Source organism: Triturus cristatus, chromosome 10 (assembly GCF_964204655.1).
Source record: "Triturus cristatus chromosome 10, aTriCri1.1, whole genome shotgun sequence".
Taxonomy (NCBI): Eukaryota; Metazoa; Chordata; class Amphibia; order Caudata; family Salamandridae; genus Triturus; species Triturus cristatus.
Genome location: NC_140593.1, coordinates 1,211,674,323 through 1,211,696,859, shown reverse-complemented (window position 1 = coordinate 1,211,696,859; position 22,537 = coordinate 1,211,674,323). Strand labels below are relative to the sequence as shown.

At 48.8% G+C, this 22,537-nt stretch overlaps 1 protein-coding gene across 1 annotated transcript in view; it reads right to left on the bottom strand.

Annotated features, from left to right (window-relative positions):
• Nucleotides 1-22,537, bottom strand: part of SLC35A2 (solute carrier family 35 member A2) — a 121,386-nt gene that overhangs the window by 25,250 nt on the left and 73,599 nt on the right. The window contains exon 2 of the mRNA XM_085629708.1: nt 6,753-6,935. Within this exon, the coding sequence (XP_085485834.1) occupies nt 6,753-6,935 (183 nt within the window). The remainder of the gene's footprint in view (nt 1-6,752; nt 6,936-22,537) is intronic.

Sequence of the window (22,537 nt, the reverse complement as noted above, 5' to 3'; positions counted from 1 at the left end):
GGACACGCGCAAGCACCCCGTGCAAGCGTCGCAGATTAAGAGCCGTGTTGCGGTGGGGTATAAAGCCAGATTGGTCTTGGTGGACCAGATCGCCCACCACGCCGACCAACCGGTTGGCCAACACCTTGGCAAGGATTTTGGGCTCCGCGTTCAAGGGCGAGATCGGCCTATAGGATGTGACCCGCTCACGGGGTCTCCCCTCCTTGTGGATCACCACGATTGTAGCCAGACGCTGGTCCGGCGGGAGGGAACCCTGCGAGTGGGCCGCCAGGAACATCGCGCGCAGGTGGGGCGCTAGTACATCCGGGCGCAGCCTGTAAAGCTCGATGGGGATACCATTGGGGCCCATGGCCTTGCCGGATGCAACCGAGCGAATAGCCAGGGCTATTTCGTCCGAGGTGGGAGGAGCGTCCAGCAAATCCCTGTCCTCCACCGTAAGGGAGGGCAGCGCGATGTCCCGAAGCAGGGCATGGGAATCTTCCTCCGAGCAGGGGGAAACCGGGGAGTACACCTCGCGGAAGTAATCCGCGAAGCAGGAGACAATGGCTTCCGGCTCGGTGACACACGCACCATCCATCCTCTCAATCAAAGGAACCACACGACTCGCTCTCTCCCTCTTATCCAACCACGCAATCAATTTGCCAGCCTTATCACCCACATCATACAATCGCCCCTGCTGCTCTCTACTGAGGCCCCTGGCCGCCTCCGTGACGAGGGCCCTATAGGCCGCCTGCTTGAGGTGTAGAACATGCAGCTTGGCATCCGTTACCCCGCTCCCCAGGTCACCCTCCAGTTCCGCAATCTCGGCCTCCACCCGGGTCACTTCCTCCCGCTCGCGCCTCCGGGCATGGGAAATAAAGTAGAGGGCCTCCCCTCTGAGAACTACCTTAAAAGCCTCCCACAGGGAGATGGCCGAAGGGACAGACCCCATATTCTCGTCAAAATATCGCTGTAAGGATTTGATCAAGTCGGCCCGAATGGTGGGGTCGCGCAAATACCATGCATTGATTGGAGCCACCCTGCCCTCCCCCTCGGGAAGACATCAAAATGTAACAGCAAGGGGGAGTGATCTGAAATACCCCGCGCCAGATGGCACACCTCCCCCACCCTCCCAGCATAGGCCGCCGGGACAAGGATGTAATCAAGCCGCGAGAGGCTACCATGGGCACCCGAGTGGAAGGTGTATTGCAGCTGTGCGGGATGCTTTAGTCACCAGCAATCCACCAGGCCCAGTGTGTCTAAAAGGCCGGGCAGCCACGCCTGTGCCCGGGGGAGGTCCCTAGGGGGATGACGATCCATAGACCCAGAAGCTACCGCATTAAAGTCCCCCCCAACCACCAGCAGGCCACCCGGAAGGTCCAGGAGGAGGCGCCCCAGGTCCGCAAATGTAGTGGCTTGTAACCCAGGCGGGACGTACACTGATATAAAAATAAACACTCTACCCTCCATTCTACCCACCAGGACAGTGTAGCGTCCCCTCTCATCATGGCGCACCTCATCGATCTCCAACGGGAGCGAGTTCTTGATCATGATACCCACCCCCCGCGAGTCCGAAGTGAAGCCCGAATGGGCCACCAAACGATAGCCCCGCCGATTCATAGCCTGAAAGGAGTTACCTATAAGGTGTGTCTCCTGCAGGAAGACAACATCTGGTGAAATACGTTTCAAGAACTGCAGGACCACACCACGCTTAATCCTATCCCCCAGGCCGTTAACATTCCATGACAACACAGTCAAATCCCTACACCCATCGTACGTAGAAACAATCAGTCGTCCCCCACAGAGCATCTTGAGAGCAACAATACAGTAGCGGGTTTGCCTTGCGGTGCAAACAAACAACACACCCCCCCCACCCCCCCATCCCAACAGAACTCCCCCCTCCCTGCACCCCTGCATGAGCCCAGACAGCCCCCCCAAAGTGCAGTGTGCCTGTCGCCCCATAGATGAAAACTAACTAGTCCCCCAGAGGAGGAGGGAAGCCCCCAACAGACCCCGATCGACCTCCATAGGAGGGGAACATATACGATCAATAAATGGAAAAGGAATGTTGTCCCGAGCAAGGCCTATTATTCACCCCTCAATTCTGATCCGGCGGGCCCTCCCCGCCGACCGCACCCCCCCCACCCCCTCGGCCCCGATCTCCAGGCAGAGTGTCCAACCAGTCCCCAGCCGCCTCGGGCCGGTCAAAGAAGTGCGTGCGACCATCGACCTCCACCCTCAGCTTAGCTGGAAAAAGCATTGAGTACTTAAGGTTTAGGTCCCGTAAGCGACGTTTAACACCGAGAAAACTCAGTCTCTGCTTTTGGACCGCCGGAGTAAAGTCTGGGTAGAAATGCACATCCATGTTATCAAGCTTGACCGGTCCCTGTTGCCTGGAGGTCTGCAGGATAGCGTCTCTGTCCCGAAAGTTAAAAATCCGGGCAATGAGAGGCCGTGGCGGGGCACCGGCCTTAGGTCTGCCTCCAGGGACCCGGTGAGCACGTTCCACCGCGAAAAGCTTACTCAGCCCCCGGGGCTGGAGATGGGTAAGGATCAATTCTTCCACAAAAAGATCTGCCGCCTCCGCCTCTCGTCCCTCCGGCACCCCCACAATACGAACATTATTCCTCCGGGCCCGACCCTCGGAATCCTCCAGTCGCCGGTCCATCAGGGCGCTCGCCTGGCCGAGCCGGCGCACCTCCTTCTGGAGGGCCACCACATCCGTCGTGAGGCTCGTTGTGGTGTGGGTCAGGGAATCGACCCGGTCATTCGTTTTGGACAAGTCAGCCCTCACGAGGCTCACATCCACAAGGACCGAGTCTATTTTTTGCGCTAGGGTGTCGAAGCGCTGGTCCACCGAGGCCTTCATCTCTGCGATGGCGCCCATGACGTCCCGGAGGGTCAGATCCACCGGCTGAGCAGATGCTTCCGTCGGGCCCGCCGGGGATGTGCGCGATGTCTCCGGAGATCCCTTCTGGAGAGTGTAGCGGTCCATACTGTTGGATTGGTGCGCCGGGCCACGGCGGGTCGTCTTCACCTTCGCCCGGTCGCCATCTTGTTTGGTGGACATGCTTGCTCTCCCACCGTCGTGCCAATCTCCTCGAACGGGCCGATAAACCAGTTCACGGGTTCCGGGGGGGGGAGGGCGACCACTGGACCGCAGGACGACCCACAGCCGGCGGGTCAGCCGGGCACCTGGACAAGGCCACACCACCGCACCCCGCTCCGCAACCCTACCTCGCTTGAGGGCAAGGAGGGCGCGAAAGTGAAAGCGCGGGGTACGGGAGTCGCCCAGTCTTGCCCGCCGCTGTTGTTCACTTTGTCCCCGGATCGCCCCACTACTCCAATCCGGGGGGCCGGCGCGGAGAAGGCCGCAACCTTCGATCGGTGCTCCCACCGGTGTCCGGGGTCCAATTCGAACCCGAAAAACGGGTGGCGCCTCAGCTCGGGTTCACCGACACAGTCCCCTCAACAAGGACAGGATATCACCAGGATTAATTCAGGAGGTCGCGGAGGTCCTCGGGAGCCTCGCACCTACGCGGCCATCTTGGTTGCGCGCTAGGCTCCTCCCCTCGGAAAATATAATCTTGAACCAAAAAGGCGCACCACTTTACCCAAGAAGGCAGGAGACCAGTATCAAAAAGAGGGGGATACCATAAGGCAGTGGTTCTTTATCTTTGACTTCTGTGAAAACCCCACCCAATCATTACTGGAATCCGCGGTCCCTCACAGAATCATTATTGGAACCCGGGAAACCCCACTGAATCAGTACTGGAACACGGGGACCTCAGCCTAAGCATTTTCGATCATTTGAACCGCACAATACACACAAATTCAGAAAGAAGCATTAATGAAAGAAACATTATGAAATATTTTATTTAATTCACAAGCACATCAAAAATCAACATTTTAATTTTAGTTGGGAAAAGTGGAGCTTTCCTAAATTCAATTGCGGGCACTCATCAACCATCCATCACTTTCACTGCTCCCACGAATAAATCTGAGGATACCAACTTAATTTTAAGCCTCCAATTTCAAATTGATTTACATGTACAGAATATTTTAACGTTTTAAATTTGACATTTTGCTTCTCTATTTATATATACTTTTTTAATCTGTTCCTAATATTTCTTTTTCTAAGTGGTCACGGACCTCTGAGTAGGCGCTGCAGACCTCCATGGATCCTCGGACCACAGGTTAAGAACTGCTGCCATAAGGCTATGAAATGCACAAATAAGGATTACTTTGACCAAGGCATTCATGGAGCGAACAACACAAAGGAGATCTTTGGTATCTTCTAAGAAATGGGCGATGCCGAAGTGCTGAAAAACGGACTAAATACTGCTCACAACCCCTTCCAGGGCGCAGCCTTGGACTGCACCCCTTTCACACAGCATTTAAATCTGGCATTGGACTGACACCCTCAAAAAAGGTTACCAACCTGGGTGTCATTTTTGATTATCGCCTTAACTCCATCCCTCAAATCAATTCGGTCTTCAAAGGGATACATTTTTAACTGGCTCTTCATTTACTACTGGTTAGTGGAAGTTGTTGAGTGTACGCTTGGACCCTAACCACTCACTAATGCAGAGCTATGGCACACAAAGCGAGTGTCAAGGGAGCCTAGCCATAACCCAGTGGATGGGCCACACCCATGCACAAAATGGCAGTGTTCCTCCCCAGCTGAAGGAACATTAAGTGGGACAAAAGAGAAGGTAATTTGTAAGAAGAATGTGAGCCAAGTGTCTGGTGGAAGTGGGGGAAGTAGGAGGCAAGGGGCACTCAGCCAAGACAGGCACTAAAAGTAGCAAGGCTGGGCGGGCCAGCAGGTGCAGCTCTGCTGAAAGGGAACCAATCACTCCACGAGAGGGGAGAGTATAGAGGATCCCACACCCCCAACAGGAGGCCTCAGCGGGTGCACTTAGCGAGAAAAGATCCTTTGTCCCACCCACTCCTGAAAGAAGGACGCATCGGGCTATGAACTACAGAAGGAAGTTGCAGAAATCTGATAGCGAAAAAAAAAAACAATCAGGCTGTACAGATTAAAGACACCCCAGGCTCGTGGGGGCGCTGCTTCCTACTCAGCAGACTCTAGGGTAACCTCCCAAAGCAGAGAAACCACTAGCAGCCAAGCCCTTGTTAGAGGCTGACTGCGGTGAAGTTAAAGCAGGTTACAGTAAGAGGACCTACGGCAAAGAAAGGCCTCAATGACAACCAAGCTGCAGAGCTAAAGAATCAAAAAGGATGACTAATGTGAAGCTCTGGTCTGCATTAGAAAAATTTAACAAATGCCAGAAATGTGAAGAAAATACAGGGAATGTACCACCTGTGTGTTGTCTTACATTAAAACCTGCAGCCATCTCAGCATTTGTTTGTTGGTAGAGGAAGGGGTTTGTGGCAGAGTGACCAGACTGCCCAGGTTCAGACTTCTAGGCAGACCTAAACATACACCAATGTAGTCAGAGCCAGTGAGTGGCACAGAAACCGGATGGGCAGGCATACACAAAAACACACATTTACTGTACTAGGGGAATCACAATGAGGAACGGTGCAGCCCTATGCAGAAGTACAGAACTGTGATTTATTCCCCAGCCCCAAAAACACATTCGGAGCCACTGTCAGGCAGAACAAAAATGAGAGTGCTAGTGCAAGCCTGTCACACACACTGCAGGAGGTCCACACCCAAAAGCTACCGACCTTGAGCTTATGCAAGCAACACCGGACACCACGACCAGGCTGCAAACTCAACACAACAGTACTGTGTGTGGCAAGCACTGTGACCGACTGCTGAGGTAGAAGGGGACAGAGCACATGGGATGTAGGAAACTGCTAACTACAAGAAATCTCAGTGATTCAGGGCATGAGCATGTCAGGGTTCCCTGAAGAAGCAGTGTCTGCTGAAACATACCGGTTCCCTGAAGAAGCAGTGTCTGCTGAAACATACCAGTTCCCTTGAAGAAGCAGTGTCTGCTGAAACATACTGGTTCCCTGAAGAAGCAGTGTCTGCTGAAACATACCGGTTCCCTGAAGAAGCAGTGTCTGCTGAAACATACCAGTTCCCTTGAAGAAGCAGTGTCTGCTGAAACATACCGGTTCCCTGAAGAAGCAGTGTCTGCTGAAACATACCGGTTCCCTGAAGAAGCAGTGTCTGCTGAAACATACCGGTTCCCTTGAAGAAGCAGTGTCTGCTGAAACATACTGGTTCCCTGAAGAAGCAGTGTCTGCTGAAACATACCAGTTCCCTTGAAGAAGTAGTGTCTGCTGAAACATACCGGTTCCCTGAAGAAGCAGTGTCTGCTGAAACATACCGGTTCCCTGAAGAAGCAGTGTCTGCTGAAACATACCGGTTCCCTTGAAGAAGCAGTGTCTGCTGAAACATACCGGTTCCCTGAAGAAGCAGTGTCTGCTGAAACATACCAGTTCCCTTGAAGAAGCAGTGTCTGCTGAAACATACCAGTTCCCTTGAAGAAGCAGTGTCTGCTGAAACATACTGGTTCCCTGAAGAAGCAGTGTCTGCTGAAAACTACAGATTTCTTGGAGAAGCAGTGTCTGCTGAAACATACCAGTTTCCTTGAAGAAGCAGTGTCTGCTGAAACATAGCCTTAGGGAGCTGGGGGCAAGGTGAAATATGATCCCACAGATCCCTTGGGATTTTACTAGACTGCTAATGCCCAGGCCGACACACTGCAAAACCCAGTGGCTGTGTAAACCAATAGAAGTGATAAGCATGTAATGCCAGGTGACGCAAAATGGATGCACAGCAGGGCACTTACCTCGCTTCTGCAGGAAGATCAGCAGCAGGCAAGTGACGGCCTTGAGCACCTCTGCCATCACCACCGCCGTGGTGGCAAAGAACTTGTCCCCCGGCAGGGTCCTGACATAGCGGATGGTGAGGATCAGGGAGGCATTCTGCACCACCAGCACGGCCAGGCTGATGTACTTCAGCTTCCTGTTGGCTGTTGAGGAAGGAAACGCAGAAAGTGAGTACCACAGAGCACTGCTTGGCACAAACCATGCACCTCCACAAGTGCAATAAACTGGAGTCCAACAAAAAGTGAGTTTAAAAAACTGAAACATGTCCTAACCCTGACTAATAAAACAATGACTTTGGATTAATTATCTTAGGAGCGGACAGGACAACATTAGGAACACCACATACATTGCAATGCTTTCAGTTTACCTGGGAAAGGGAACTAAGGGCAAAGCTTGAAACGGGCTACACATGCCTGGTCTCCTATCTGCTTTGTTTGAAGGTTCTAGATGCATCTGTCAGTCCTATGCCCAAGACTCAGGACTACAAGTAACCAGAGATAAGAATGTGTTAGACAAAAAAGCAAATCAACGTAAGTACTGGAATATGATAAGAGGCTCTTCGGTTGGTGGTATCTCTACAATAGTAACAACGACAGACAAAGCCAATGGGTCTGGGTGATTAAGTTATTGGTTGGATATCATATCTTATATGAGCGGTGCAGCTTGGTGCATGTTCTACCAGCCCTCTAAGTGCAGTCTCATTTGGCTCAAACAGCCTTGTTTCGCAGCACAAGGGGACATTTGTGGTGAGACAAAATGTACTGAACGAAATGAATCTATATGGGAAGAGGTGAAAATATATAAAGGAAATGGCTAATTCACCTCTCAGAATTAGGCCACTGGTTGTGCGTGTAGGAAGCAAGCTCTCTATATAGTGCACTAAAATGAAGTACACTGTACAGAGAGTCCAGTGAATCCCCAAAAGGTAAGCAGATCATTCTAATGCTGCTTTTGTGGCAGCGTGGACGAGCAGTTAGGCTTATTAGAGGGTAGTGCTAAGCATTTGTTGTACTCAGAGGCAATAAATGAGACACACACTCGAGAATAAATCCAAGACCAATGTAGGAAAATAATGTTGATTTTTATGTAATTTTAGGACCAAGAACACAGTTCTAAGGTAAGTACTTTCGGAGTTATGATTTTTCAAATTTCAGAAAATATATCACTTTTGTGCGCAATTACGCACCATTTAAAACAAAAGGTAAAAAGTAGAAAAATCATTAAAAAAACAGGTAATGCTTTCAAGAAGTTCACCTTCTCGTTTTAGGTTTGTGTCGGGAACAGTTTCAAAGTTCCAGCAGGAGAAGTTCGGGAGCGTCCTGGATCAGCCAGTAGCAGAGTGCGGGGGGTCTTGGAAGTGGGTGCACAAAGATGAAGGGTGTCACTTGAAAACACACTGCCCAGGAGGAATTACAGGTAAGTTTGGTGGGACTCCTTGGAGGGAGGAGGTCGAAAGGGCTGTGGGGCCCACGGGAGCACAGCTGGTTGGTCGGTGGTGGGGCCAGGTGCAGAGCGGAAAGGTCAGCCGGACATCATGCATCTTGAGGTATTCGCTGTCAGGACATGCAACTTGGAGAGGTGATCTCGGGACAGCTGAGCCACTCAGGAAGTATCTTGAGGTCCCTCTATGGGTGCTTGCTTCTGGTGCTTTGGGAGTACAGGGTGGACTTTTGGTTTTTGCTGCGGCTCCGGTAGGTCTTTGACACTCTAAACTTGGTTTGGAGTTAGATCTGACCTTCTGGAGCAGTTTACCATTTATTGCTTCGGTGCTGCATCAAGGTCATTAGAGAGCAGCAAGTTGACAAACCGGACTTCACGGGATCAGTTGCAGGGAGTGATACCTTTAATCCAAGAGAGCTTCTCTTCGATTTCTTGATGGCTGGAAGTGCTCTGGGGTTCATGGATTCCTTCCAGGTTCAGAACGACACAACAGGTAGCGATTGCCAAGTCCCTGAGGCAGCAGGCAGGGTTTGGCGCCTTAATTTGTTCTGCAGCAGAGCTTCAGTTCTCGTGCAGTGGGTCTTATTTGTCCTGGTATTCTCTTGTCCATCGAATCTGATGTCCAGGTCTTGAGGTGCCACCTAAATACTCAATGTAGGGGTGTTACAAGGGGAGGCAGGTAAGAGCCAATGGGCTACCTTACTTTAGGGTGTCTACACCCTCTAGTGACCACTTCCGACGGGAAGAGGCACTACCCTAGCCCTGATAGGTTGTTTATTAACCATCCCAAGATGGTAGAATTTCAGGAGAGGGGTTCACGTGGCCTGCCCCGCATTAGTTGTGGTACAGGCTAAGTGGGGACCGTCCTCCTAATCTAACTAATTGTCCTGCCTTTCGATCTGCCAAAAGTGGAGCAGGAAAAAGGGCTTGATTCCCTGAATATCTGGAGGTTCCTTGGTTGGATTTCAAAGGTGGCATCGCCTTTGAAGCCTCCCGCTCAGGAAGACCATCCTGTCTTGGAGGATGTGAAGCACCTCTACCCAAAGCAGGCTTTGTCTCTGTCCTCTGAGAGCACTGGCTCTTACCTCCTGAGGCCAGAAACATGTCTGGTGTTGGCAAACTGGCAAAAATAAGTCAGGTACCACACCAGTGCTGGATAGGTTTTCAAGGGACCATCTAAAAAGGGTCTGCTGTGTGAATTTATTTATCAATCCTCACTGATGCCAGTGGTGAATTTATTAAGACAAGATGTTTGGTACCAAACATCCTAGAAATCAGTGAAGCCATCATGGAGCTAGGAAACTTGTATAGACAAGTATCCAGCCCATGTACTCTTTATGCCTTTACACTTGCAACATCTCAGAATAGGCTGGACATTGTAGGGGCACATCTGCTCGTGCTGATATGTTCTCACATAGGCTATATAGTGCACCCTGCCTTAGGGCTCAAGTCCTGCAGTAGGGGTGACTTGCCTATATCATATGCAGTGTATGGATGGCATGGAACACAGGGCTGTGTATAAAGACACAATCTGCAATGGCAGAGTGCATAGCCTTGGTGAGGGGCCCTTGGGATGGTACAACCAGTGCTGCAGCCACAGAGGGCCCTCTTCAGTACCCATGCGCTAGGTATCAGGGGTACAATTTACTAGGGGCTTACAGGGGTAGCTGAAGTTGTGCCAACCGTGGTACAGTGTTTGAGGTAAGAGATCTGGCACTGGGAACCTGGTTAGCAGGGATGATCCAGCGCACTCACAGTTCGAAATCTCATCAGGCAAAAAGCGGGGGCCAAACAAGCAAAAAGAGGCACTTTCCTACAGTGCGTAATTGAGAAGATTAAAGCATTAGACTGACGTGGGAGTTCTATTTATGAACCAAGGTTGTAAATCTTACACACTTACTCCTTCAATGGCAGAGCTATTTCTCGACTTGCAAATACCTTATGCAACACAGCTATCCCTTGGGGGCTGCAGAGAGGAAAGCAAATTATCAGACTGTACAAATATCTGACACTGGTCTCTGCTGCATCTGGAATGTACAGTATGGTATAACTTACACAACAGAGCTATCCCTTGGGGTCTGCAGAGAGAAAAGCGAATTATCAGACTGTACCAATATCGGACACTGGTCTCTACTGCCTTATGGAATGTATACCTTACAGGCTCAGGTGTGAAACAGCAAAGCGATCCACAGAGTTACACAGATATTACAGGCTATGGCTGCAGAACATAGCTATCCGTCAGGCTGTACTTCAGACACAAACTCGTACAGCAGACCTATGCCCAAGGGTATCTATACCATGTGTGGTCAAGCCTCACTTAGCAGCATTAGTAGCCCTTACACGACTGAAGTACAGAGAACAAAGCTATCTCTCGGACTGTACACCAGACACAGACAGGAGAGCTATGCCACAGGTATCTATGCAATGCGTGGTCAAACCTCGCAGAGCAGAGCTATCCCTTACACGACTGAAATGCAGAGAAGAAAGCTATCCTTTATGGCACTGAAAAACCCTTTTATCCCAAAGTACAACAATCATTACAGCCATTTTGTGCACAGCTATCTATGCCCAGATACAGCCATCCTAGACCCAGGGACACCCATCCTATGCCCAGGTAAAACTATCCTAGGTCAAGGTATGGCTAGCCTCTGCCCAGGTACAACCATTATACAACTCCTACCCAAAGCCAGGTGTGGCCTGCATAGGCCACGTGCAATTTCACATGGCCAGGTATGTCATCACATGAAAGGAGTCCAGAAGCACAAGAAGTAGTTCTCCCGCCCTTTCTGGACCCTGCACCGGTCACTGCACTCCACTCCACTCAGAAGGGGGTAGTAGGATTATGGGACATGCGCCTCTCAGTGCACTTTGAGAAATAACTTATTTTAATACTCTTTTAATACTGTTTTAACTTTGTATGCGCGACCGAGTTTGCCCGTATGCAAGTGCGTGCCTGATAGGCCAGGTCAGCGCTCTAGTTGATTGTGGCCTAATTCCATAAAGCACGCAATGGCGTGATCGCGCACCAGGTGACGCGTTAGTGCCCTAGACACACAGCGCGGCCGAGTTGATTAGTAATTGGGGAATGTTAAAGTTTTAAACTTGCACATTTGCACTTTAAGAAATAACTTATTTGAATACTCTTAATCGTGTGTAAACTTTGTATGCGCGACCGCGGTGTCCTTATGTAAGAGCGGGCCCGCCAGGACAGGTCAGAGCTCTAGTTGATTTTGGCCTAATTCCATAAAGCACGCGACTGCGCAGCAGACACGCCGCCAGCATGCCGAAGGCATGACAAAGGCTGGCCCGACTGGCTCAGAGTGCGCCCAGCGCCAGGACCCATGCCCGTTCACAAGAGATCAACTACTCAATCTGAGTGCCACAACCCGACCATACTGATAGAGTATGGCAATAATGGACCAACTAAATGCAATTTGTGTGGTCTTCTAGCTATGTATTTACCTAGTAAAGATACAGCTGGTAATAACAACACAGGTACAGCCCCACCACCTTTAACAAAGGGATGTCATGATAGCACCAAAAGGATAGGTGCCCCTCTAGTACAGCCAACTCACCAAGGCACAAGCAGAGCGGCCATCCACATAGGTGCCAGCCCCTTGCAGTGCCCTACTGCAGATCCAATTAGCTATATTCTGCTGAACACTAGATCAGTGATAAAGCACAGATATGAATTTGAATGTTTGATGCAACTCTCAAACCCAGATCTCGTTTTCCAACAGAGACCTGGGTGAACGCCACATCAGAACCTGATTGGAATGTCCCCTTAACTGTGGGTTATCAAGTAGCCTGTGCAGACAGGGAGGGGAAATAGGTGTGGGGGTAGAACTATAATTGATCAGTCTCATCTTAGTGTTAGGATGGAGCCCACTCAACAACTGGAAGCAGAGGCTGTGATTTTTAACATTAAATGTTACAACTCCCTGTCCTTCCCGGGGCTACTTCTTTACCGACCGCCAGGGGTCAGGCCACTTTAACTCATTCATTCCAGACTTTTTTAGAATCATGTTTAGAAACTCCCACTTTCACAATTTTTGGGGATTTTAATTTCCATCTAGAAGCAAACAGCAATGTAGATACTGCTATCTTGGTGGACAATCTTGAAGGTTATGGTTTAACACAGATTGTGTCTGAAGCCACGCATAAGGCGGGCCATACCCTGGATGGCATATTTACTAATAATCCTAACATTAAGTTGTCAACACGCTGCCACTGCCGTGGACCGATCATAAAGCAATATATTTCAATGTACTAATTCCTAACAGCAGCCCCCATCAGAACAGATTACCCCAGGTCAAATCTAGACCTTGGAATAGAATCCCAAAAAGTGAACTGGAAGCAGTCCTTGCGAGGAACCCCCCTAATGTCGTCTCTGACCCCAATTGGGCTGCCAGCAAATTTGATGACTGGATTAGGTCATGAGTGGATCTATTAGCTCCAGTAGTAACTAAGAAGCTTCAAACAAATCAAGCGTTGGCACCCTGGTATAACGCAGATCTCAGGCTTATCAATTCCAAATGTAGACGTTTTGAACGACTCGAGGACAGATTATAGTGAGGAACGCAAAAGGGCCTATAATCTAGTTCTAGAGGAATATAAGGCAGCTATTAAAAAAAAAAAATAGGCAATTCACTCCTGACCAAAATTTTGTTGGCAAGATACCTTTTTCCAGACTAAACTACAGACAGTCTATAACGAACTTCTCAAGTTGCTACCTAACTCGAGTGGAAACAATGAAGATACCTGGGAGGATAATCCAACTCATGGTAGCCTGTCAAGGTTCTCCACTCTAATGATAGAGAAAGTAAATGAGCTGCTATTATTGACCAAGTCTGGCTCTTCTACTGACCCATGTCCCCCTTCTATTTTGCACTTGGTCTCTGGGAAAATTAGCGCTCATTTGACCCCTCTCCTAAATGAGGTTACTAGCTCCGAGACCTTTCCACCGTCATGGGAAAAGGCTTGTATTAGGCCTATCCTGAAGAAAGCTACATTGGATCCTACTGAGGTGAAACACTATTACCCAATATCGTGTTTACCTATACTGGCTAAAATCTTAGAAAAATCTATAAACCAGGGACTCACCGACTACCTAGATTGTAACAAAATCCTAGATGCCACCCAACATGGCTTTAGATTGCGCCACTCCACCGAGTCAGCCCTGATCATGGCCACAGAGGAGATCCGTAGACAATCATGGCCACAGAGGAGATCCGTAGACAGATGGATGGGGGTGGTGGCATCCTCATTCTGCTTGACCTATCAGCAGCATTTGATACCGTTAACCATTCGGTACTGATGCCGCTGCTGAAGGCAATAGGTATCAAAGAGCCGGCTCTAACCATACTATCATCCTTCCTGGGATCCAGGGAGCAGATGATTTACTGGGATAGTCTTAAATCTGGAAGCTTTTGCCTCCCGTGTGGTGTTCCACAAGGATCGGCTTTGTCTCCAACATTGTTCAATATATACGTCACCCCTCTGGCTAGATTAATTAAAGATCACGGTCTTAAGTTAATTTCATATGCGGATGATACCCATATACTAGTATCTGTCACGCAGACTGTGAACGCTACAGCCACCAGTTTTCGCAATTGTCTAAACTCTGCTATGGCCTGGATGAACTCAAATTTTCTCCAAGTTAATACTGAATAGACTGAGGTTATTGAGTTTGGCCAGGGCCATTCTATAAGGATCCAATTGTGGTGGCCCTCCGAGACGGGGAATTGCCCAGTTCCTGCTATTAAGTCTAGAAACCTCGGATTCATATTTGACAAGGAACTAAAGTTTGCAAAAAAAAATCAACTATTTAACCTCCTCCTGTTTTTTCACATTGAACATTTTGCATACAATGTTGCCGTATATTCCATTAAGCCTCAGGAAAACGGTAATAGGAGCTCTTGTCCTCTCGAAAATCGACTATGGGAATGCGCTATTCCTGGGCATTGACAAAGGCATGACTGACAAATTGCAGGCTTTGCAGAATGCAGCAGCACGAGTACTACTTGACATTCCAAAACACCATCCCACATCCGCCAGTATAAGGCAGCTTCACTGGCTTCCAGTCCTACAGCGAGTAGAATTCAAAGCTTTCCGTCTTGTGCATAAGGCACTATATGGAGGGGAAGCCATGGACATTCAGAAACTTTTCTCCTGGTACTCCCCGCGACGGAATCTCAGGTCAGCCAACACAGGGCTAGTACAGGTTCCTAAAATAATAAAAGCCAGATGGGGAGGCAAAAGCCTCTGCCATCGAGCAGCCAAATTATGGAACATGCAACCTACTACCATTAGACTACAGTCTAATAGACTTCTGTTTAGGAAATTGGTCAAGACCTGGCTTTTCCCTCAACACTAACCTTGGCGAACCTGTGCATGGGAACAAGTCACTCCTAGCGCCAAGACGCCTCGGCAATCGAGCGCTTTATAAGTATGTCAGTCAGTCAGTGAGGCAGACTTCAGGACTCATATAGAATGGGGCATGGAGAGGCAGAGGGTCTTCCTCCAGTGTGTGGTGGGTACCGGGCAGCAGCAGGAAGTGAGGTCCTACCCCTTGACTCTCTAAGGCCAGTCATTGGCCAGCACGGGCCTGCTGAGGCTCGAGAAAGACTCCGTTCAGTGGCACTAAAAACAGCAGTGCCAACCTCTCCCCGCGACACACCCTAAAGTGCCAGGGGGGTGCATGAATGACATCACGGGTGAGACTGCAGGTGAACGGAATGCCAGCGGGAAACAATGTAATGGTCTTTGTGCCAAGGGTGACAAACGATGGCAGCTCACCCTGACCTTCTGTACACCATGTAAAGGTTTTACACTCAAAGAGAGTCTCTGAGCCAGGGGTAAACGAAAAGATGATATATGGCCCACCTTTGCAAATAAATACTTACCAGAGCACACCGCTACCTGGGGCGGGCTATGTTACTGCACAAACCGCATTCCACAAAACCTAATCTGTGCTTTGTTGAACCAGAGGTGAATAAATCCTGGCAGGTGAACCGCAGTGTACACACGGGCGATGGTTCACTAGTGCGCCACACCAAAGCAAACATAGGCAGAGGGTACTGTGAGGAGCAGTGGGTGGGGGGGGGGGAGGGGGGACTATTCACACTATGATGGAGATGAACAAGAGAGCCATGGGGAGGCAGGCAAGGAGGCTTCAGTAAGAAGCACTAGAGGAGGTGTCACGGGATTGGGTGTCACGAGGAGGGGGCAGGGGAATCCTTGGGGTGGCAAGGGGGATCCTGAGGACGGCAAGAGGGATCCTGAAGCAGGCAGGTCAGAAGGTCCTAAGCAGCAGGCAGGTGTGAGAGGTACTGGAGTTGTGGCCAAGAAAGGGTCCTGTGGAAGGTTGCTGAAATGCTAAAAAGTTTCTGGAAGAGACAAACCAAGCAATCAACATGTAACATGTGCAGGCAGATCATAGATACCCTGTTGCATTTAGGCAGAGGTCTTATGAACAAGCGGGCAAGAGCCAAATTGGGCCATGATGTGGGAGGTGGCTGAGGGTCCTTAGAGGCCTCCTCAAGCAGATTTACACGAGGAGCCCTGGGCAGATCGGCAAAAGGCGTCCTGTGGCAGAAGCGGAGAAGGTGTCCTGGGGCAAGTGAGCAACAGGAGTTCTGTGACAGGTGAGCAAGAAGTGCCCTGGGGCAGGTGGTGTCCTTGGGCGGAGGAGTAGCAGTTTCCTGAGAGAGACGTCAGAGGGCCCTGGCTGAGGAAATCAAGAGGGATTCTTCAAGGGGGTGGATAAGCAGTCCTATAGAAGGCAGACAAGGTGTGTCCCAGGGCAGGCAGGAAAAGGTACGAGCTGAAGTGGGTAAGCCAGACTGGTAGGAGGCATCCTGGGGTAGAAAGGCAAGACGTGACCCTGGCCAGGTGAGCAAGCAATGCCATGGGGCCTCCAGTTCTCTTGGGCAGAGCAGTAAAGGCTTCTTAGGAGAGATGTTGAGGCTTCTTGGGAGAGATGTCAGATGGCCCTGGCTGAGCCAATCAAGAGGGATTCTTTTGGGGGGTGGACACGCGGTCCTACAGAAGGCAGACAAGGTGTGTCCCGGGGGAGGCAGGCAAGATACGAGATGACGTGGGTAAGCCAGATTGGTAGGAGGCATCCTGGGGTAGACAGGCAAAAGGTGTCCTGGGGAAAACTGGCAAGCGGTGATCTAGGGCGGTCAGACAAGAGTCAAGCCAGACCAGGGAGATAAGAGATGTCCCGCGACAGAGGGCTGACAGTCCTAGCTGAGAGATGAAGGGAGTCCTGGAGAGGTAAGACGAGCGGAAGGTAGAGGTGAGAGGGATCCTGAGGAAGGCGGGTGAGATGGGCAACGGAGAAGGACCATTAGTAGGATGTTCGTGCAAGCTTGAGAAAGCAATGCTGATGGAGGAGTCTGGACAAAGGGTGGCAATGGTGTTAAATTTTCTTCAAATTCTTTAGGAGGCAACTTTGCTTCCTTAATGTAGTCAAATAACACACTAGAAGCAGTTCCTGTTTGTGTAAGGGTGTGGACAAGGAACAAGGACACGTCACCACAGTGAAAAGGTTATTTCCAGCACATCTTGCATATTTCCTGGGCGCAGGAACAGCCCGCCCTAGCCCATGCATCCCACTGCGTCGCTCCGAATGACGCTCACATGAGCATTTTCCCCACGGACATACATTGATCAGAGGTAATTTTAGGTGGAAAAGGGAAGATTACAGAAAAATGAGCTACTTTTTTGCTTCGAAGATCGAGTCTCCCGCCTGAATGGAGTCTGAAGGCATGTACGGTTTGCGTCATCATGGGAACGTCACCCACGCACAGACTGGGCCAAGTCCTGCTCAGCGTGCAGGTGCAGTCACGTGCCTACAGCCGGGGGCCTGCTAGTGCAGTGCAGAGCAGACTCAGACCTCTGAAGCTCTGAGTGACAAACAAATCATTTTCTTGATGAAGAGATCAGCACAAACACATAGCCTGGCCACGCCCTCGCCGGCTTACAGGGTGCAATCCACAGGGTGGCACAGCGTGTGCTGTTGCGATCCCACACCTTTGGTACATGGAAATGAAAGGTCCCCGGAGATACGGGGTGGAACAAACCGCGTGCACATGTAGTTTCTCTCTGCAGTGACTCCAGATAACCATGCACTACTGTGGTGATCTGGCATCCATTCCATCATAGTACTATGTCATTGGAATGTAGAATGTACTGTGTGAGGCTGCAGTGGAAAGATTCCAGTTTACACAGTTACTCTGGGACTGCAGCAGCTGTGGCTAATAAATATACTTCCTGAAGTACCAAGTCTTCTACTATTTACTGCTCTATACTTCACTACAATGTGGCGACGAGGATGGGCCTGTCTTTCATCCAAACCGTTTTTGCATTCTCGTGTTCCTCCACCCTCCTCTTCTGACATTGTTGTTTCTGAACCAAAGTGTTTTTCTCATCCTGAACTCGAGCGTAGGAGTAATAGACGAAATGTTATCAAACCTTTAAGATTTCGCGATTGATGTTCATTTGTATTAATTATCAAATGTATATTTATGAATTGATGAATTTACGCTATGTTATTCTATTTATTGTTTTTCTGTTTTTATTTGTTGTAAAGAAGGGAGATATTGTGGTGATCTGGCATCCATTTCATCATAGTACTATGTCATTGGAATGTAGAATGTACTGTGTGAGGCTGCAGAGGAAAGATTCCAGTTTACACAGTTACTCTGGGACTGCAGCAGCTGTGGCTAATAAATATACTTCCTGAAGTATCCAAGTCTTCTACTATTTACTGCACTATACTTCACTACAACTACACTTCATGTTCACCACAGAGCCTTGCTAATATTTAAACTACTCACTTTACGTATCAGGAAGACAAACTGCAACAGTGATCAGCAGGAGACAGAGAGCACAAGAGCATCCATCCTATTCCAGTGAGTGATCAGTGATCGGAAATATTTCTCTGAAGTTCTCCTCTCTGGGGCGCCTCTAATTATATGGTACCTCATGTTCGGAGTGTTGCATAGTACACCACAGAACGGGTGATTTGGTGTGTCAGTGTACTCTTATGGAATCGGAGCCATCCAGCCAGTCAAAGTGCTTTGGAAACAAGCACTGGCAAACCCTCACTTCTTGGATCTACTGACTTTGCCAGTGCTGTTTGCCAATGAAGTGCAGCATCAGCAAAAAGCATTTTTTGCTGATGATGCAAAGCATCAGACAAAAGAAAAGAAAAAAAGCCAATAACATTGCTTTTTGTCATTTCATGAGCACATGCATGGGCACCAATATATATATATTTTTTTTTAAGCAATCCTTAATGGATCGGTAAATAAAAAAATTTAAGTAGAGCTAAAGCATCTTTTTTTTTTTTAAGGCAGAGGGCAGGCAGCAATTTGCTTCCTGGCCCTTCAAAATAAAGATAGATAGACAGACAGACAGACAGACAGACAGACAGACAGACAGACAGATATCAGCACAAACTCTTAGCAGGGCGGCCACGGCGTGGCGGGTTCAGAGTCACACGCCGACATATCCAACACTGCTCCTTACAAGAAATGCCCCGCAGCCAGATCCAAAGGATCACAGCGCTTTATTAGACAGCATTCATTGAGTGATAGGCGATGTTGCCAGTCCCAACCCAACGTGTTTCGGCTCCATCCACGAGCCTTGCTTACGGGAGTCAAATATACCGGCTCACTAGGTCTCGCCTGACCCAGCGCATGCGCTGGTCTGGCGAGACTTATTGAGAGGGCTCCAAAAAGTGCTACCAAGCCAGCCTAGAGCTACAGTGCATGTGCGCGGGCGCGCGCGCTTTACCGCGATTACTTTCACTTTCGTGGCCGCTGGGCCGCTTTGATGTTTGATCGCGATCACTTTCACTTTTGCGGCCGCACGGCCGCTCGGCATAGCCAATAGGTCTCGCTTTTGGGACCTTATAAGTATTTAGTTATGCAACTGTTGCATGGCTAAACACTTATAAGGTCCCAAAGGCGAGACCTATTGGCTATGCCAATGCTGGTTTTTAAATGACCACGTGTTTTCAAGACCACGTAATTTATTGACGTCGTCCTCCGGCCATTTGTCTTCGAGCATGCGCAGTGATCTTTAATTCATAATTCAATCCCAAAGCAGCGGTCTAAAAATAATTCCAAGGAACACTGCACAATTTTGAGTTCAGGTAAGTTCAATGCGCACAAATTAAATTGTAAATAAAATTTGGAGCAAAAACATGCCACTCACTGTGTTTTGTTGCGCGTTTCCTCACTCCGTATCCGCGAGCCTGGAACCTTTTCCGGCGCCTTCCCTTGCTCATTTCCACTGTTCCGTATTCATGGGCACCCCCATACTTATTCACAGCAGAGGCGAGCGAGTCAGGCTCCAACTACCACAATCCATCAGCTCAAACTCCGATTGTGAAGCCCAAGACGCTAGAGTCCAGACTCTAGAGTCTTGGGCTTCACAATCGGAGTTTTAGCTGATGGATTGTGGTAGTAGTTGTTTTTAAACCAGCCAAAAACAGACCTCCTACCTATTTGTTTTTTTCTTCACCAAAAAAGGAACGCTATCCACACAGTCGCACGCTACACGATCAAACTCCACACATTTTTAATCAACACCACTTAATTGATCACCAAACTGCATAATCCAACTCAACAACACAATTACACAACACACCACATACATCCAATCCATGCCAATCATGCCACAAAATGGGGAGCAAAAAAACGATGGATGTAGGCCCAGATCTCTGTACTGGGATGAATGTATGATATTATTGAGCATTCTGTCCATCAATTGTTCTTTTTGCACATGTCACCCCAAGTGAGACGGGTATGGCCCGACGTGGGTCCCGTGCTCTCCATGCCACTGGAGTTAAGCTAGACTGGCTGACGAGGGGTGATACCCCAAAACCAGTCCTAGGATGCTTGTTCCCAGTCCAGGGAGGAACTGGCCTGGCAGTTCAGGCTGGACTGTTCCTATAGGGAACAGGGTCCAGACTGATTTACATATGGCTGGCTCTAAACTGGAATGGCATGGGGAGCAAAAAACAATGGATTTAGGCCCAGATCTCTGCATTGGGGTGAATGTATGACATTGTTCTGCATTTTGTCCATCAATTGTTCTTTTTGCACAAAATTCAACAGCACGCCACGTAATTAAACTCCACTACATACCACGCCACAACACAAAAAACAATTCCACATAATTCCACTCCATAAAAAACAATCCCACTCCATATAATTCTAGTACACTCAATACCACATAATTACTATCAACATATTTCCACTGCACACCATGCCTCATCCACTACACAAATCCACTCCATACCAAACAAGTCCACCCAATACAATTCCACAACTAACAATTCCAACCCAACACACAATTCCAACCCAATACATAATTCCACTACACACCACATGCTAGGGCGACCAGATTCTCAATCAAAAAACGGGGACAGGTCATAGACATAGAAGTAGGACTATAGTTTGCAGTAACCATTGACATAAAAGTAGGACTATTTGACAGCTGTCAGACATGAAAAGAGACTACAAGGACAGCTTCCTCCACAGACCGTGATGAAGCATTACAGACAACAAATCCGAGGTCTTTTATTGGCACCCCTCTCCTTTACGCAGCTGCATTAGTACTTTTTATTACATTTACACTTTTAAGGACTATAGCATATATTTGAAAAAAATCAATTACACACCACAGGCTAGCAAACGCCAGATTTACTAGCTTTATCAATGCCCGTTTCTATAGCTGCGCGTCAGCACCACGTAAAGTACAACTCACTCATGTTGCTTAGTTGCTCTTAACATGAAAGCATGGGAGGTAAACTGCGGAATGCTAAATTGCCAAAGGGCAGCCATGGACCAATGTAAGAAAAACACTTCTCTCCAGGTATTACTGCCTTAGGGTCTTAAGGGTCGCAAAGGCTGGCTGACCACACCGTCCTCCCACATTTGCGTGGTCACTGCTGGGATGTCATGTTACCTTACTGGGGTATGCATAGTGCACTCTAGCCATTGGTATAATCTCATAGTGCAATAGTGTGAAGACCTGAGCAAAAAGCTCGAGCAGCGCTGCTCGCCTCTCCCACAGGCATTAACCCTGCTCCTTTAAGTCTTTTCCAGCTAAACAGTTTGCCGTGATCTGAAAGATCAGTCAAAAGGTCAAGTCATAGCTTTGATATGGAGAACACAGAGCATGCATCAATTGGTTATGAATAAAACATGCAATGAGCAATACATTAATCCTTGCACGGTATGCATAAGGGCTACTGAAAAGTTTGTATGGCTATGAATACAAGCAACAGGACGCAGAAATATTGTTTTATCCAAAGTAGAAACTTTTGGTAAGAGACATGGGCTAGGCAAACTGAAAAACATGTTGGAAACAATGAGCAGATTTAATAGCCAAGGCAGGTTTAACCTGAAGCCACTGAATGAAGGCCTCAAATAGCGACTCAGCCTGTTACCTGATCACCAGTGTTTCGTTTCCCTGGATTTCTGTTCTGATCTTGGAACTGGTAGAAATGAATGCTTGGAGCTTGAGAAGGACGTTGGGGACGTCATTACCACATGTGTTATCGGACACTCATCCTAACATTCAGAAATACTTTAAAGTTTCTGTTTCGTGTACTTCTAGTGGGATATCTGGGGGAGCAGCAAACACACAGCCTCTACAGATCACAGAAGTTCAGAAAGTTCATATTTCCTCCTCTAGCGAAGATTCAGTTTTGATGATATGCAATTGTGCAAATATGGCTGGCACGATGACGTAGGTGGCGCTGCGTGTAAAAAGAGAAGGGAAATCCGGAGAGAAAAGGTCTCTCTTCAAAGGATTTCCCTTCCTGCTACAGCGCTCACCTCAGTGACGTCACACGCCGTAAACAGTGCAAAGTGAGCATGCGTGCACATGCTCAACCGGAACAATGAAAAACCAGGCCATTTCTGTGTTAAACCCGGACACTGTTTGAAAACTGGGACATTTGAGTCACTTGGAGAAAAGTGTCGGGACACTTCTCCAAAAACAGGGACCGTCTGGGGAAAACTGGGACGTCTGGTCACCCTACCACATGCGTACACTCCATAACCCATGGGTAAAAGACATTGGGCCCGATTAAGAGTTTGGCACAGTTGCGCTGGCTCTCCGCCGGCACAGCTGCGCCAAACCCACACAAGGACTGCCCTCCGTATTAAGAATTGATAGAGTTCAACTCGTAACACGGCGGGTGGTCCTTTGCCCTTTCCATGGTGGTGCCTGGAAAACAGGCATCGCAATGAGAACAGGAAAAAAGTTACAGCACGGC